Source organism: Vidua chalybeata, chromosome 9 (genome assembly GCF_026979565.1).
Source record: "Vidua chalybeata isolate OUT-0048 chromosome 9, bVidCha1 merged haplotype, whole genome shotgun sequence".
In the NCBI taxonomy this organism is placed as follows: Eukaryota; Metazoa; Chordata; class Aves; order Passeriformes; family Viduidae; genus Vidua; species Vidua chalybeata.
This window is the reverse complement of record NC_071538.1, coordinates 19464104-19478852: the sequence shown is the minus strand read 5'-3', so window position 1 is coordinate 19478852 and position 14749 is coordinate 19464104. Positions and strand designations below refer to the sequence as shown.

Genomic DNA, 14749 nt, shown 5'->3' with positions numbered 1-14749 from the left:
TCTCTCAGCACAAGGATGACTACAGAACTTCAAGGGAAGAAATTTTTCCTTATTTCATGTGAAGTGGAACAAATGACACAGAAAGAAGACCTGTAAATCTCTACTTGTAGTCACTTCAGGAGAACACACATCATGAACAGACTCATGCTTAAACCCACATCATAAATGCAGCACTTCAGAAACGTAAGCGAGCTGTGGATCAAAAGCTGGTCAGAACAGGCTTAGAGAAGCCAAGTCCATGCCCCCAGAGAGGCTGCAGTGGCCTGAGTAAGCATCCTGGCTCATTCAAACCCAGCTCATGGAGCTTTAACAGGGGAAGGGAGACAAAGCAGTTCTCTCTCAGGTGGCACAAGGATACCAATACAGTTTATTCTCCATAGCAACATGTATCAAATTTTGTGAAGAATTACCAAGTTTAAACTTAAATATAAATAGACACAGTAGCTTTTAGTACTTATACAAGTTTGTAATGTCACATACCTGCACTGCACTTGTGAATGACGTGGATCAAACACAAAGTGTATTGTTTCTGTATTAGGATGGCTCTTTTGGGTATTTTAAAAATACAAAGCCTTTGTCATCTCCACACACACACACAAGCTGATCAGCTACATTCTTGTGACTGCACAGAGAGGAGAGTAGAGGCAGAAGAGCTACTGAAGGCTTCCATGCTTGATGGGCTACTGTGACCCACAGCATTAGCAGTAACCTACCATCACATCATTGCTTTTCTTGCTATGAATCATGCCAAGGCCTGCAGCCCCAGCCTTCCTCCTGCTTCACGTACAGACACGTAAAACATGGGAAAATTACTCTGCCCAACAGACTCTGTTTTATTTGATTGTTACTCCATGTTAAAGGCTGCCCTTTACAGTCTGTAAAAGTTGTTCTGTTCAGTCAGTGGTTCGCAAATTAACCTGTAAAATGACAAAAAGCTCAATAAAATTGTTCTTAATTCTAGCATCGTAGCCAAGGCTCACAAAGTATAAAAAGGAAAATTTCCACAAAACACACAAACAAGGAAAGTCATGTGCACTTTGTTGATGCAGTGGTTGTCAGACCACTCAAGGCAAGAAATCTTAAATTTTCTTTAGAAAATGTCACTTCAGCAGTTGGCATTCGCAAATGTTCTTCTTGGATGTCCATATTAAAAAAACCAGAAATAATGCAAGCCCCCTGAACACAACCTCAAAAACAAACACCAAACTCAACAGTCATTTTTACACCAACACAAAGTTTAGCTCTTTATCAACTAATCATAAAAGACAGTGTCACTGCACAGTTTTATTCCAACTATTAGAAAATAAAACCCCCTAGTCACAAGACTGCCACCAGAATCTGCAATATGTGCATTTACCACACACAATTGTCAAGTACAAGACATTTACACTGACATTTTCTGGTCACAACAATCCCTTTATAAAAAAAAAAAAAAAAAAACCAAAAAAAAAAAAAAAAAAACCAAAAAAAACACACACACACAAAAAAAAAAAAAAAACCACAAATTCTAAATTCACCTGAAATACGCCTGTAGATCAAACAAGCAAACAAGCCTACCTCAAAATCAAATTCAGAATGCCAAGAATCCTGTTAATGCTTTAACTACTACCCCATACAAAACGTCAGTCTGATTCTAGTTTGGAAACACAACTGCTTCATGTAACAAACACTCTGTGATGAGTACGGGAGGTTACACTCCAGTGTAACAGCTACACTTACCAAGAATGCTATTGGCAACTAATTGATATGCTCTTTGACACTTGCTAACAATTACTGGATGACAGACCTCCTAAAAACTTTGCATTTGGTAATTATTTAAGTGCCACATTTTTCAAGGAACGTTGCAATACTTTTAGATAACTTTGACCACTGCTTCCTGTTAGCTCAAACAGGAAGCAGTGATAAACTTAAGAATATAATTATTCTCAAATCATTAAGTTCTTTCTACCTACAAATTTCCCCAAACCAAGATCCTTTGCTCTGAAACCAAACTGAGCACTCAAAACCTCTATGAGGGTCTCCCTGGGACAAAGAGACACAGACAACTCATTCACATACACCACATTCCATCTTGGACAGCATGCAGTTGTTTAAAATCAAATCCCCATATAGATTACATACCACAGGAAAATTATGAAGGATGCAACTGAAATTACACAATAGAACAAGAGTAAACAAATTTGAAATCAATGCATTTTGACTCTTAAATACCAGAGGCTTTTTAGCTCCTCAAATTCATTGTAACAAGGTTTTGACCAAATGAAAAAGAACAATCTCTTTTTATGGTTTAACATCTCTACTTAGTTTACTGTTATCCACTGGTAAAACTTTAAACTACCTGGTAGTTCTGCCTTCTGTCTATTTGTAAGGACTAGGCCTTTTTCTGTAGAAAAGCTAACTTAGGTTCCTATTTAATTGTGGAACCTGTTACAGCAAAGGTTGAAGGATTTTAACAGAATTTGCAGAGTTTGTAGACAAGCAATTCCATCAAGGCCAGAAAACTCATCCAACTCAATTACTGGATATCTGAGAAGATGATAATATACGTTTCTTTTGCATAGTAATTATCTCTAGAGTGCCATATCATGATTATATTTACATTCAAATACTTTATATATTAAGTAAAAGAAATGTAGGAACAATCACTTTATTTAATATTCCTGCTGCTATATGAACACTTGACAGTTTTTATTGCTTAAGTGTCATGTCAGACATTCAGCAGGTTTTCTCATATTTAAAAAGCATATTATTTGTTATATTTCCACATTTTTTAAGATAAATAATGAGAAGCAAGTCTAAAAAAAGTTTACAATTTTCCTAGATTCATTCTTGAGAACTAAAATTTCAATCTCACTTAACATTTAAAACCTTTTCTCACCATTTCCATCAAAACAACTATCTTGTATGAGTATTTTATAGCACCAGTTTAAGAAATTTATTACATGTCATTACTTACTGCAAAACAATATGTGTTTTCAACTGCAACCTTGACACAAGCTTCCATCCCCAAAGTGTGCACATATTTAAAACCTCCAGAAAATCACCACTAATGCTCCTTAGTCACTCAGTTTCCAAGAGCTTTTCATTATGGATTTAAACAAGGAAAAAACCCTTGTTTTAATTTCAGTATTTTCATTCTTCTTCACACGCTTTTTTTTTCTTTCAACTTGATATGTGAATAATTTATAATCTATTTCTCTTTCTTAATTCTCCTATTAAGACTGCCTTGCCATCTGCACTATGCAATCACACTTAAGTAGGCACATAAAAATCAGTAGAAACAATGCTTTGGGTTGCTCCAGCAACCACAAATGTTTAGAAAAATGCCCCCGCAAGCATGTCAGCGAGACCGTATTTTTCAGAGTATGGTTTGGAAAGCACAGACAGGAAAACCAGAAGGGGATACATTTAAATGTTTTGCTGTTTGATTTATCATTTCTTTGTGCTAAACCAACACCTCAGTTTTATGCTGATTTTTCATATCCAAAAGGACAGAAAGGTTCAATGGTTTTGTAGAGGGTAAATGACAAAGCAATAGGAATCAGAAGCAAGTACATTTTCAGAGTGTTAAACTAGTGAAGCCTTGAAAATAAGCATATTCCCCAATACTCACTGGCTTTTTGTTGGGATCAGAAAGACTGTGGGCAGCTCACAAATACAAAAGTTGCACTAATCCTCACATACATGTCCTTTCTTCTTCTCCTACCCTCTCCAGAAGGTAATTTTTAGTGTTCTCCTCTATGTCTAACCATGTGATTACAAGATGAAATTGCCTTTAGTCCAAATTCACTTATCACACCTCAGGAATAGCCAAGAAGCCTGACTAGTATCCTGTACCATTTTTTTCCTGGTTTGGAACAAAGGGATGGCTGACCCTTCCTGTCCAGAAGCAAACATATGCCATCTCTGCAGCCCAAGGCCCAAAGCATTACACAGAACTGACATCAAGAGTGCTTTAACTTCATGCTCCAAGCTCTGATTCCTGCTGGTGGAGGAGCTGGCTACAGCTCTGGTTGCTACCCTGGCTATCACTGGGGTGTTATTCTCCCACCAGAGTAGCAGGCACTCTGCTGGGAGAGTACTTCACACATCCTCTGCTAACTTCAATAGCTCTTCTGTGACTTCTCCAGCCTTCTTATGCCCCTAAAAAGAAATTTTACTTCATCAACCATTCCAAAATCTTCCCTCAAAATGCAATTTTTTTTTAATAAAAGCAGCTCCAACTGAATTCTGTGTTGAAGGTTTTACATAACCCTAGCTGCTTTGGCCATTGAATAGTGTCAAAGATAAAATTCAGGCTTGTACCAGACAAGACAGGTCATAAACACTGCTGTGTTTAAGTGTAAGCTTAGACAGGTATTTCTGGTCATTCAGCCTGTGCTTTTGGCTCAGAATGCATGTTTGTGGGGTAGTTCAAGAACTAGAATGAATATTACTAGCCCAGCTAGAAAGTAAGGCATTCTGGCACTTTTAGCCCAAACCACCTAGACTACTGCATACACATTCAACACAGACTTTACAGGTATAAATCAAGCAATATGCTAGAAATTTTATAGCATGTTTTTTATAGCTTGATCAAACAAAAATATTAAAGACACTCCTGTTGAAGTTAACTGTAAACCTGAAGAGGCTCTGAGAAAACACCAGAGCAAGTTTTGCCCTCACTCAAATAGAGAGCAGCAGTGCAATTAGCACATTGGATAATAATGTGGACAGCAAAGGGAGAGACACCCAGAAATATTTTTTTAAAATATTTGTTTTGATAAAAATAGAAAGACAGTAAATTTACAAAACATTCCAATTCCTACTAAATGTTTATACACCAAAAGGTCATTTTTATGACAGGAAGTTTTCAAACAGCAAATACACATCTACTCTTGAAATGCTATCTTTCAAAGTGAAACGGAGTTCAAAAACACACTCAGTCCAATCCCACTATACACAGTCTGAAGTCATCAAACTGGACATCAAGATCTAATCACTTCATCATAAAACAGCAAACTATTTATTAGGTACTTATCTTCAAAAGCTTGCCTTGTTAGCAGAATCAACAAACTTAATACAAAATAGCTACTCTGACTAAAAACCTATTAAAACAGTCTAAATTATTCTCAGATAAGGAGGAAGGCTTTGTAAGGGTCTTACGTTTGGTTTAAATTTTAAAAAAGGTGGGGGGGGTGGGGGTGGGGAAGAGGGGCAAACTCTAAGGCATTCAATATTCCCAAAGGCACTAATTTGATTACAGGAAAGCATTTTAGTGCTATGGTCATCTCAGTTCACAGGATAATGTATCAAGAATATTATTATATTCCAGGTATTTTGCCAGGAAAATATCTTTTCACAATTTTTAAGAGTACAGACTGGTGAAGGTTTACTGACAAGTGAGATGCTGAAAAACCTTGGCTTTGAAGTTCTCACTGGGAGTGCAGCTGAAATAAGATTTTACCAATGAAAAACTTCACTCAACACCAGCATACAAAAAACCTAACATTATGGCTTTGTTTCAAAAAATTCAGATCCTCATGCAAGCTATTTTGTGTGCCACATACAAAACCACATCTTCAGAAAGTGATCATACAGTTGTATTTTGCTCAGGAGACAGGGTATAGGGTTTTTGTTCTTCAGCTTGGGAATAAAACCCTGGGAGATCTTAGTTTTCCTGCAAACAATGGAAGGACACGGCTGGACTTTTGGAAATATTAATGCCCTTTTCTTGAAAGAATAAAAACTTTTGAAATACATCGTCCAAAAAAAATCTGCTCCCCAGTTTACGTCTGTCACTCAGATGCTGAAGGAGCCAAAATCTTAGTGCTTTGTTTCACTACAAAGGCAATTTTTAATCTACTTAATGTGTCAGAATAAGATTCTATCATTTTCACATCCTATCTTTTGACTTTTACTCTAAATTTCTAAATCCTTCTTAGAATTAGTGAAATCCTTTGCTTAGAATGAATGATCAATACCAACTCTAATATAATCAATTGTTGATTAAGATTTTGTATATTAAAATCCATTGCAAATTCCATGTTTTGCAAAAAGAGACTTCTCATTCTTCCCAAGCTCTCCACAGAATTAATGCAAAGAAATGGAAATATCTCAATGAAAATACAGATACGCTATTCATGCAATCATCCTGAATATGTTCAACAACAATATATCCAGAAAAAAAGGTAACAGAAATACTGAAAGAGGAAAGATACACAGGGAAAAGATTCAAGGGGAAAAAAATAATTAAACTGGATTTCCCCCTTCATTTTTGCAGAAAGTGAGATGCATAAGCATAATCTCTGTCCAATTGCTTGCCTTTTTGCACCTTTTCAAAGTGAAATGAAAGGCTACTGCCTTTCAATCTGCTGTACAAGAAAGATCAATCCTATATTACAACATGGGAAAATACAGGCAATCAGGGTGAGGAATATATACATAGATCATATTTATATCTCATAGGATTACATGTATGATAAATTTATATACTTCATACTCTTTCTCACCTATGTATTTTTATATATATTAGAAAAAAAGAAGAAAAAATAAGATCATCTGAGAGAAAAGCAACTACAGAAGCAAATGGAGAATATATGCATTTTAATTTAAGGAACCTAAGAACCCATCCCCACACTCTTTACAGCTTTACAGCAATTATGCACAAGGTTTGCATAAACACTTCAAAATCATCAAAAGCTGTTTTATCAAAACAGCACTTAAGTTTTACATATGTTTCAACACAAATCAGTATTCAGAATTAAACAGCAAACTGATGAAAAAAAGAGGATGTCAGCTGTCATTTTAAACTCTAACCAGATATAGAAAGTGGACTTGAAGAAGGAAGACAAAGACTGGGCCAAAGTGATAGAAAGGTTCTTTCCAAATACTTCTTGTAATTTAATTATCTTATTAATTCTTTCACTGCCCTGGACTTCTAGCTACTCATGATGAATTTTATCAGTACCAGAAAACTTGAATAATAATTATTACTGCAGTAATGTTATTGAAACCATTATGACACAAGGATATTGCAAAGTAAGGACAGCAATAATATGCTGAGTACTAGACAATAAAAAGACATGTGGATGCAGCTGGGTTCTCTGCAGACACATCTGCAAACAATACCTGTATGGTAAAAGTATGCACTTAATTTATAGCCATAAAAAATTTAACTATAGCAATGAAATAATCCCTTGGTAACAAAGAGACACTCAATATGAAGCCAGTCCCTGACACTCACAGGCACATCCTGCAGTAACTCTGATGTCCTGATTGTCAGCATATTCCCAACACAGAGCTATACAAATCTGTGCCACAGGAATGGCTCCATGAGTATTGACACTTGGTAAGTTAGGGAAGTGCCTGGGCATACCAGCTATAATCAGCATTAGAAGTTATTCTGATAAAGGTAATTACTGATAGGAATGCCAAAAGGAGGGACTTGAGTTCTCCAGAATTTAAAAGGTCAAATGGTGAGGAGCTGGGGGGTGAATAAAGAACCAGCTGGGCCAATTCCAGCACGGAAAGAGGTTTGCTTTTCTCTCCTAAACGGGTGAGGACTTCTCTGAATGCCACAGTTCTCAAGATGCTGGGCTTTGAACACAACTTCAGAGAGCGACAGCTTTTCAGAGGAGTGGGAGATCCAACACAATGGATGGGCTTGAGCATCACATGAAGCTGAGGGTTTGAAAAAGATACTGCCTATCTCCCAGACTGCAGCTAAGAGTCTGTACATATTTATGAAAGGCTGCAGCCAGCTGGCCAAACTTCAGATACCTCTCTCAACACTGGAGTCCTTTCACTCAGTCTTTTATCTTTTATTTCCAGTTGAAAAAATAATGCAAATACACGTACTAGTTTAGCTATTTTTCTGCAGCGTGGAACTCTCATTATGCTTGCCAGGCTAGTATTTCAGATACATAAACAGATTTCAAGCAAAACTCTTACCACTAGTTTAATACTGCTTTGACAAGGTTTAAATACACTTTAGATAAGTGCCGAAAACTACAAATTGCACACAGTTACACAAAAAGACTGTCTTTTGATCCATTGAAGTGATAATACACAGAGGATTCCACATGCAAAAGCCATCTATTTCCTACAGAGAAGCAAGAACTTGAGAGAAGGCACTCATTATTAGAAGACAAGACCAGTCTGGCCAGAATAAGTCTAGCAGTGAGTGACTCGTGGTTGCCAGTCAGTAGATATGGAAATTACTGCTTCATGAACTGCTCAAACGTCCCTAACTTCAATAGCCAGGGGCAATACAAAGCTATGCAAAGAAAACAAAAACAGCTTCAAATATGTCAGTTTTCTGAAATACGGAAGAAAAAAAATCTACAATTTTTTTCCCTTCATGTGAAAATATACAGAACCATAGAATGGCTTGGGTTGGAAGGGACTTCAAAGATTACTTAGTTCCAACATCCCCACCATGGGCAGGGACACCTTTCACTAGAGCAGGTTGCTCAGAGAGGAGTCGAACCTGTCTTTAAAACTCCAAGGGATGGGGCATCCTCAACTTCCCTAGGCAACAATAATGAACTGGAAAGCAATGGTTTCATCTTTGTATTAAATCCAAGGTCTACATAGTTCACAAGGTCTCTTTTGGACAGGTAGTGTATATATATATATATATATATATATATATATACTGGCCTCCAGTGAGAGCTAAGGAAAAGACAGGAACTTCCAACTATTGGATTTCAGAGGTATATTGCAGATATGAAAATTTTACTTACTTTTGCCATGCTCAGAAGTAGAAAATAGACAAGAAAAACAAAGTGAGCACTGGCATGCCGTTATGCTATAATGCTGTTGTTTTAGTTGCTTTAGCACAGGGTAAATAAAGGCATCAAATGTAGTTTTTTTCTGATTTCCAGTTGTGTTACCACTCTTCCTTTTAGAGTGCTAAGCACAGTAGAAAAGTCTGACAGGTATTTCATTATTAAAATAACCCAATCTATCTTCCTAAGTAAAAAACCAATGATATAGAAGAATAGCATGCAGAACTCCTTTGAACACTTTCTCCTGAAGTTGCCAGCCTTGAACTCACAACTGAGCTACCTCACAGCTATCCTTACGAATTTTAATACTGCATTAATTCACACTGAAGAACAAAGTACTCACATTCCTTTGACTGTCCCACAAGCCTTTTCTGTCCTAAAGAGGTGACTGCAAATATATCTCTTTTCCAGGATTTCCATGGAGAATGCTATTGTAGTTCTATGTGCTCTTCAACTTAAATTTGTGCCTCACTAAGTAACATAGATATGTACTGGCTCAAATCTGGCCTTTTTCAGTGGAGAACCCAGAAAGATAGAGTGCCTTTCCTGGTGATTACTTCATCCACTGCCCATGGCTGGAGCTGCTCTATCTGTTTTCTCAAGCCCACTTAATCTTTCACAACTGCCCTCAAAATATCTCTAACAAAATATCCCCTGCCAGATCACCAATTTTCCAAGTTACTTCACTAAAAGCACAATGCCTGCAAAGTAGGTCCCACAATACTGTAGTTTCTCACATGCAGTCTTTCAGAAGGGGAAAGGATATTTTAGAGAGTTATGCCTCTTATTGCTACTGTTAGAACCAGCTGTTGGGGTACCAGCCAACAGGGGTGAGATCAAGTCACAGACCCCGTCAGCAAGTCTGAGCTGCCTTGATGAGTGCTTGGGAATGTGCACAGCTCTGTACTAGTCAAAGTTCAGACATTACCAATTTCACAGAAAATAGAACACCAACAGCTGTAATATTTATTCCCCAAAAAGCTGTAAAGAAATATAAAAACCACAAACAACAACATAAATAAAAAGCAGAACAAAATTTATACAATTGCTCAATAATACAGTTTCCAATGGCAAGTACAATTGTAGTACGAGAGTAGTTTAAAATTTATTCTGAGACCATCTGGGACAACCAGAGGCATGGTGAAAGGGAACAGTAAGAGAGAATCAAGTGAAAAAGTATGATAAAACCAGCAAGACAAAATGGAAGAAGTTCCACTGGATGGGGATAGACTAAAGAAGCAGCATTACAATTCTTATTTCAGGAAACCCAGTATACAATAAAACAGCTTCTGAAGGAATGCCTTGGGCTACTCAGTAGTAATAACTACAGTGTAACAGGGCAATATTTAGAAAAAAATGTAGGAAATTATTTGCATAGCTGTGTGTGGCCAGAGCTGCCAACAATCACAAACTCCTCTTTACAATGTTCTATGTCCCTCTTTATAAATGCTCAATTACAAAAATAATAATATGCTAAGGAACCATGCGTGCTATGCAAGAACAGACAACTTCATACATTTTCTGAGGGATTTTCCAACAACATGCAAAAGGCAGGCCTACCAACAGGAGATTTTTTATTTCTAAATAAAGGAAACATGAAATGTCTATCATTTCATCATCCCAAAGTCTTTCCATAAAGGATAGGACTTAATCATTGAGAAGTTAAATCCTTTAACTTCATGGGAACAGTGGTTTATTAGGGACACAGTGCTTAGAAAGATACTACCCCAGCAAGGCTCACATACACTAGGAAACTACCTTTATTTTTTTTCTTAATCTGGCAATAAATCATCAATTAAATTTTCTTTCCTGGGCTAATGAAAGGAGCCTTAGCCTTTTGAACAATTTAAGTATTTAAAAAAAAAAAAAAAAAAAAAAAAAAAAAGTAAAATATTAAGAATTTATCTTAGATGACAGACTTCTATACTCTGGATTCAAGGTGCTGAATTAACAGATATGAGCCATTATTTTGTTTATCACTTTACAGAAGAAACACTCCCACATTACAGCTATGAAGTTTTTCAACATGATCTGAAGCAGGTTCAATCCTTGCTTTCCCTGTTATGGTATATTCTGTTTCTCAGACAAAGCCTTTTTCCAACGCAATACAGAAACATCACTAAAGTGCTAGAAAGCAGCATTATTGTTTCATTTCCCCCCCACTAAAGAGCAATCCTTCTCCATCTCCTATCCTCACCTTCTCTCATCAATCCTACAGACTTCAACCCTCAAATGAGACACTGTCTTCTCCCACTTCCCTGGCCAAACCTGAAGTGCATCTACTGCTTAGTGTTGTAAAACACTATTATTCAAACAGAAGAACTAGAACACATAAGAACTTAGCTCTTCTTCTCCCCACCAATGGATTACATAATCTTGTGGAGGGAAGAGAAGATGGATTACATCCAGCTGGATCTTTTTTTTTGATCCAACTCACCACAAATACTAATGACAATGCAGGAGATGGCATGGTACACATTAAACATTTTAAATGCTAGGTCAATTTATACCAAAGACAGACTGCACTCCAAAACCCAAAAGGGGCAGACAGACATTACTTTTGTCCTCCTGTTCCAGGAACAACAATGAAATCTCAACATTTGCCTTTCATGTGCAATAATCTCTATTAAGGCTGTGCATTCCTAGAGCTAACAGGCACATACCTACACCAGGCTTAAATAAAAACATTAAAGTTCTCACCGGCAATTAGGGACAGCTTAGTCTGGAGAGCATGCTAATTTATCATGTAAACCTGAAAATAATACGAAAGATTAATAGCTATTGGTAGAAATCTCATATTACAAACATATTACAAATTGTTCACACTCTGCTTGTGATCTCACCACTACAAACTACTCGTACAGAGCTGCAAAGAAGTTAATATTTTGATTTACCTTTTTTAATTAGGAAGTTATTTTTCATATGAAAAAGCCCACAGGTTTATAAATACCCTTTTAAAGGATCATAGCAATTTTGTCACAAACAGCAGCAGCAGCATTTGTGATGGTCATTTGCTTATATGTCCTCTACTTCTCAACTAAGCAGCCTGCCAGGGTGACCAAGCTTACCCATATAAAGTCTTACAGAAAAAAAAGAGGTTCCTATTATTTTTTCATCCTGAAACACACTCCAATTTCACTTTATAGGCAAGATATTTTAAGTTATTAAACTGAAATTAAGGTCCCCAGTTGTTCACTACAGGATTTGGAGTGGCTCATATGTAAAGGATTTGGAAAAAGCCCTGTCTGAAAGTACAGTTGAACATTTTTGGAACTGCTGATAAGACTGCACAATTATTTTGCTATCAAATCTGAAGTAATTTGGTTTTCCTAGCCAGTGCCTAACTCTTACAAAAACTTTCCAAGATGACAGTTTATCATATGATATATCAATGTAAACACATGGCACAGCTCAAAACCCAGTCCACAAACACCCTGTAACAAGACTTCTGACATAAAGCACCCACAGAAACACAACAGAAAGAGCTACTTTGTCCTTACCCTCAAATCATAGTATCACTCCATACACACCCACACCATTCTTTTAGGGGGCAGGGAGGAAAATTGGCATTCAAGTGCATTAGGCCAATTAAATACTTTGATCTGGAAAAAAACATTTTCCATAATGCAGCTCAGGAGAAATCTAACCAATCATGATGGTAAAAAAACAGCTGTAATAAAATCTTAATATTTGCTAGCCAGAAAATACATACCAGACATGTGATAAGGGAGACCTTCAGACAGCCAGAAGCTTTTTAACAAAGCATACTCTCACACTAAAAACTGGAATCTGAGTTCAAAGCTGCTACAGAAAGTCTTTTCCCCTTCCTTCCACAGGTTTTAGAGAGCCACCAGTTAAGTTGCACACAAAGCAAATCTTTCTATCTTACGTTTAAGAAACTTCACAATAATTTTCCCTTCTCCTCAAGAAAAAAAATCGGATTTGATTCTTGTCCCACAGCAGTTTGAGCATTTAGTCCTCTAAATATGTAATTTAAACATGTCCATTACATATATATTAGGGAGGAAGAAGTTTTACCAGCACAGTTCTTTGTTCTCACACACATTATGTTATTTCATGCCAGGAGGTAGATTTCCCTAAAGTAACACACACTGTCAGCAACAGAAGCATTGAAGCCATGGTTATGAACCACTTTAAAGCAGATGTATACAAAGTACCGCTGAACTTTCAGCACTGTGGCAACACTTGCTTGCTTTATCTTCTAATTTTCTTCTTCAAATGTTTGTTTACAGTTATTGAAACCCTGCAAAAAAATGCCTCAATTATAGTTGGTAAGAACTTTCAGTTGAAAAGTATGCAGAGTAAGGGCCTCCCTCAACTCAGTCAGCCACTGCAATTTCCAGGGTCCTAATCACTAATATACAGTTCAGAGAGTGGAGTGGAAAAGAAAGGCTGTGAAGTAAAATCCCCATGGCATTCATACAGTTCAACATTGTTATGTAGACTGTTAAAAACTCATTGTTAAACTTCCCATATCTCTCAAATCCACTTCTGCTGTTAACACCAGAATGAACACGATGTGCACTTTTCTTCCTACAAACTTCAATTTACACTATTAACTACTGTTATGATGTAAACATTTTAGTATAGTGAAATAATAGGAGAAAGCAAATCCACAATGTTTGCAAATCAGTTCCTTATCTTGTGTACACCAGAAGTCTCAGTGCTCTGTTTTCACAACTCCTCGGCACCACAAACTAGGTTGAGAATGGTGTTTTTTCACACCCAGGAGACCCTTAATTAAGCAATGTAAAATCTTTACAAGTTCTGCAGCCTTATGCACAACAGAAAAAGTAGTAAGATGTTACCTGTTAGGCAGATATTACTCTAAAAATAACCTTTTAGGCAGGAAAAGTAGAAGAAATTTCACACAAGAGATTTCTAGTTCACCGCTATTCACTGAAGTACAGCTCAGTGACAGTCTAGGAAATCACTAACTACACTCAGTAAATGCAGAAAATAACATCCTACATTAAATGAGTGGTAAACAAATTACCCATTTGTCATTAAGAGCAAAATCTTTAGTTTTCTTTTCTTTACACCGTGCTTTCCATTACAGTGCCAAGCGTTAGTAAAACGTCTGAATTAAAAATCAGACGTGAAGAAGAGGGTAATTGGCTGCAGCAGCAGCAGAACCAGCCTCAGTTCGGGCACCGCGGCTGCTGCTCTCCTCCCTCGCCAGGTGCCTGAGGAGGCACAGGCAGGCCGGCCGCTGCTGCCCGCGGCCGTGAGCACCGCGGCCTTGCCAAAACCCGCTCGGACACGACAGACACGTCCCGTCCTCCCGGCACTGACCTCTCACAGGGCTGCTGATCTCGCAGAACAAACAGACGAACCCAGAGGCCAAGGCTGCCGCGGACAGCCCCTCCTGCGGAGCGACCGGCCCGCACCGACCCGGTCCCGCGGCGCTGGGGCACGGCAGCGCACGGAGCCGGGGCGGCAGCGCCCGCCGGGGCTCCCCCGGCCCGGCCGCGCTCCCTCAGCCCCGGCGCTGCCGCCCCCCGCGCCTCGCCCGGCCGCGCCCGCCGCCGCTCACCCAGCTTGCCGCGGGACTCCTCCAGCTTCTGGATCTGGTTCTCCAGGAACAGCACGGCCACCCCGAAGACCAGCACCGCCAGCAGCTGCAACTTGGGCGGCAGCATAATCCTGAGCAGCCCCATGAGCAGCAGCAGCAGCGCCGCCCGCCCGGGATCACGACATAACGCGGGGCCCGGCCCGCGGGGGCCGGCGGGAGCCGCGGGGACGGCGCGGGCGAGGAGGGACGGAGGGAGCGCGGGCGGGGGCGCGGACAGGGCCCGGCGCCGCCGCTCTCACATCGCCGCGCGCACGGCCCGCAGCGCCCGCCCCGCCCGCGCGGCCCGGCCCCCGCCGCGCCCCGCCCGCCCTGCGCGCGCTGCTCGGCAACCGAACGCCCGGCCGCGCGCCCGCCCCCGCCCCTGCCGCCGCCGGGCCCCGCG

At 39.2% G+C, this 14749-nt stretch overlaps 1 protein-coding gene across 1 annotated transcript in view; it reads right to left on the bottom strand.

Annotated features, from left to right (window-relative positions):
• HS2ST1 (heparan sulfate 2-O-sulfotransferase 1) overlaps window positions 1-14585 on the bottom strand; it is a 77388-nt gene extending 62803 nt beyond the window's left edge. The window contains exon 1 of the mRNA XM_053950503.1: window positions 14329-14585. Within this exon, the coding sequence (XP_053806478.1) occupies window positions 14329-14452 (124 nt within the window). The 5' untranslated portion in view covers window positions 14453-14585. The remainder of the gene's footprint in view (window positions 1-14328) is intronic.
• Between the last annotated feature and the right edge of the window lie 164 nt (window positions 14586-14749).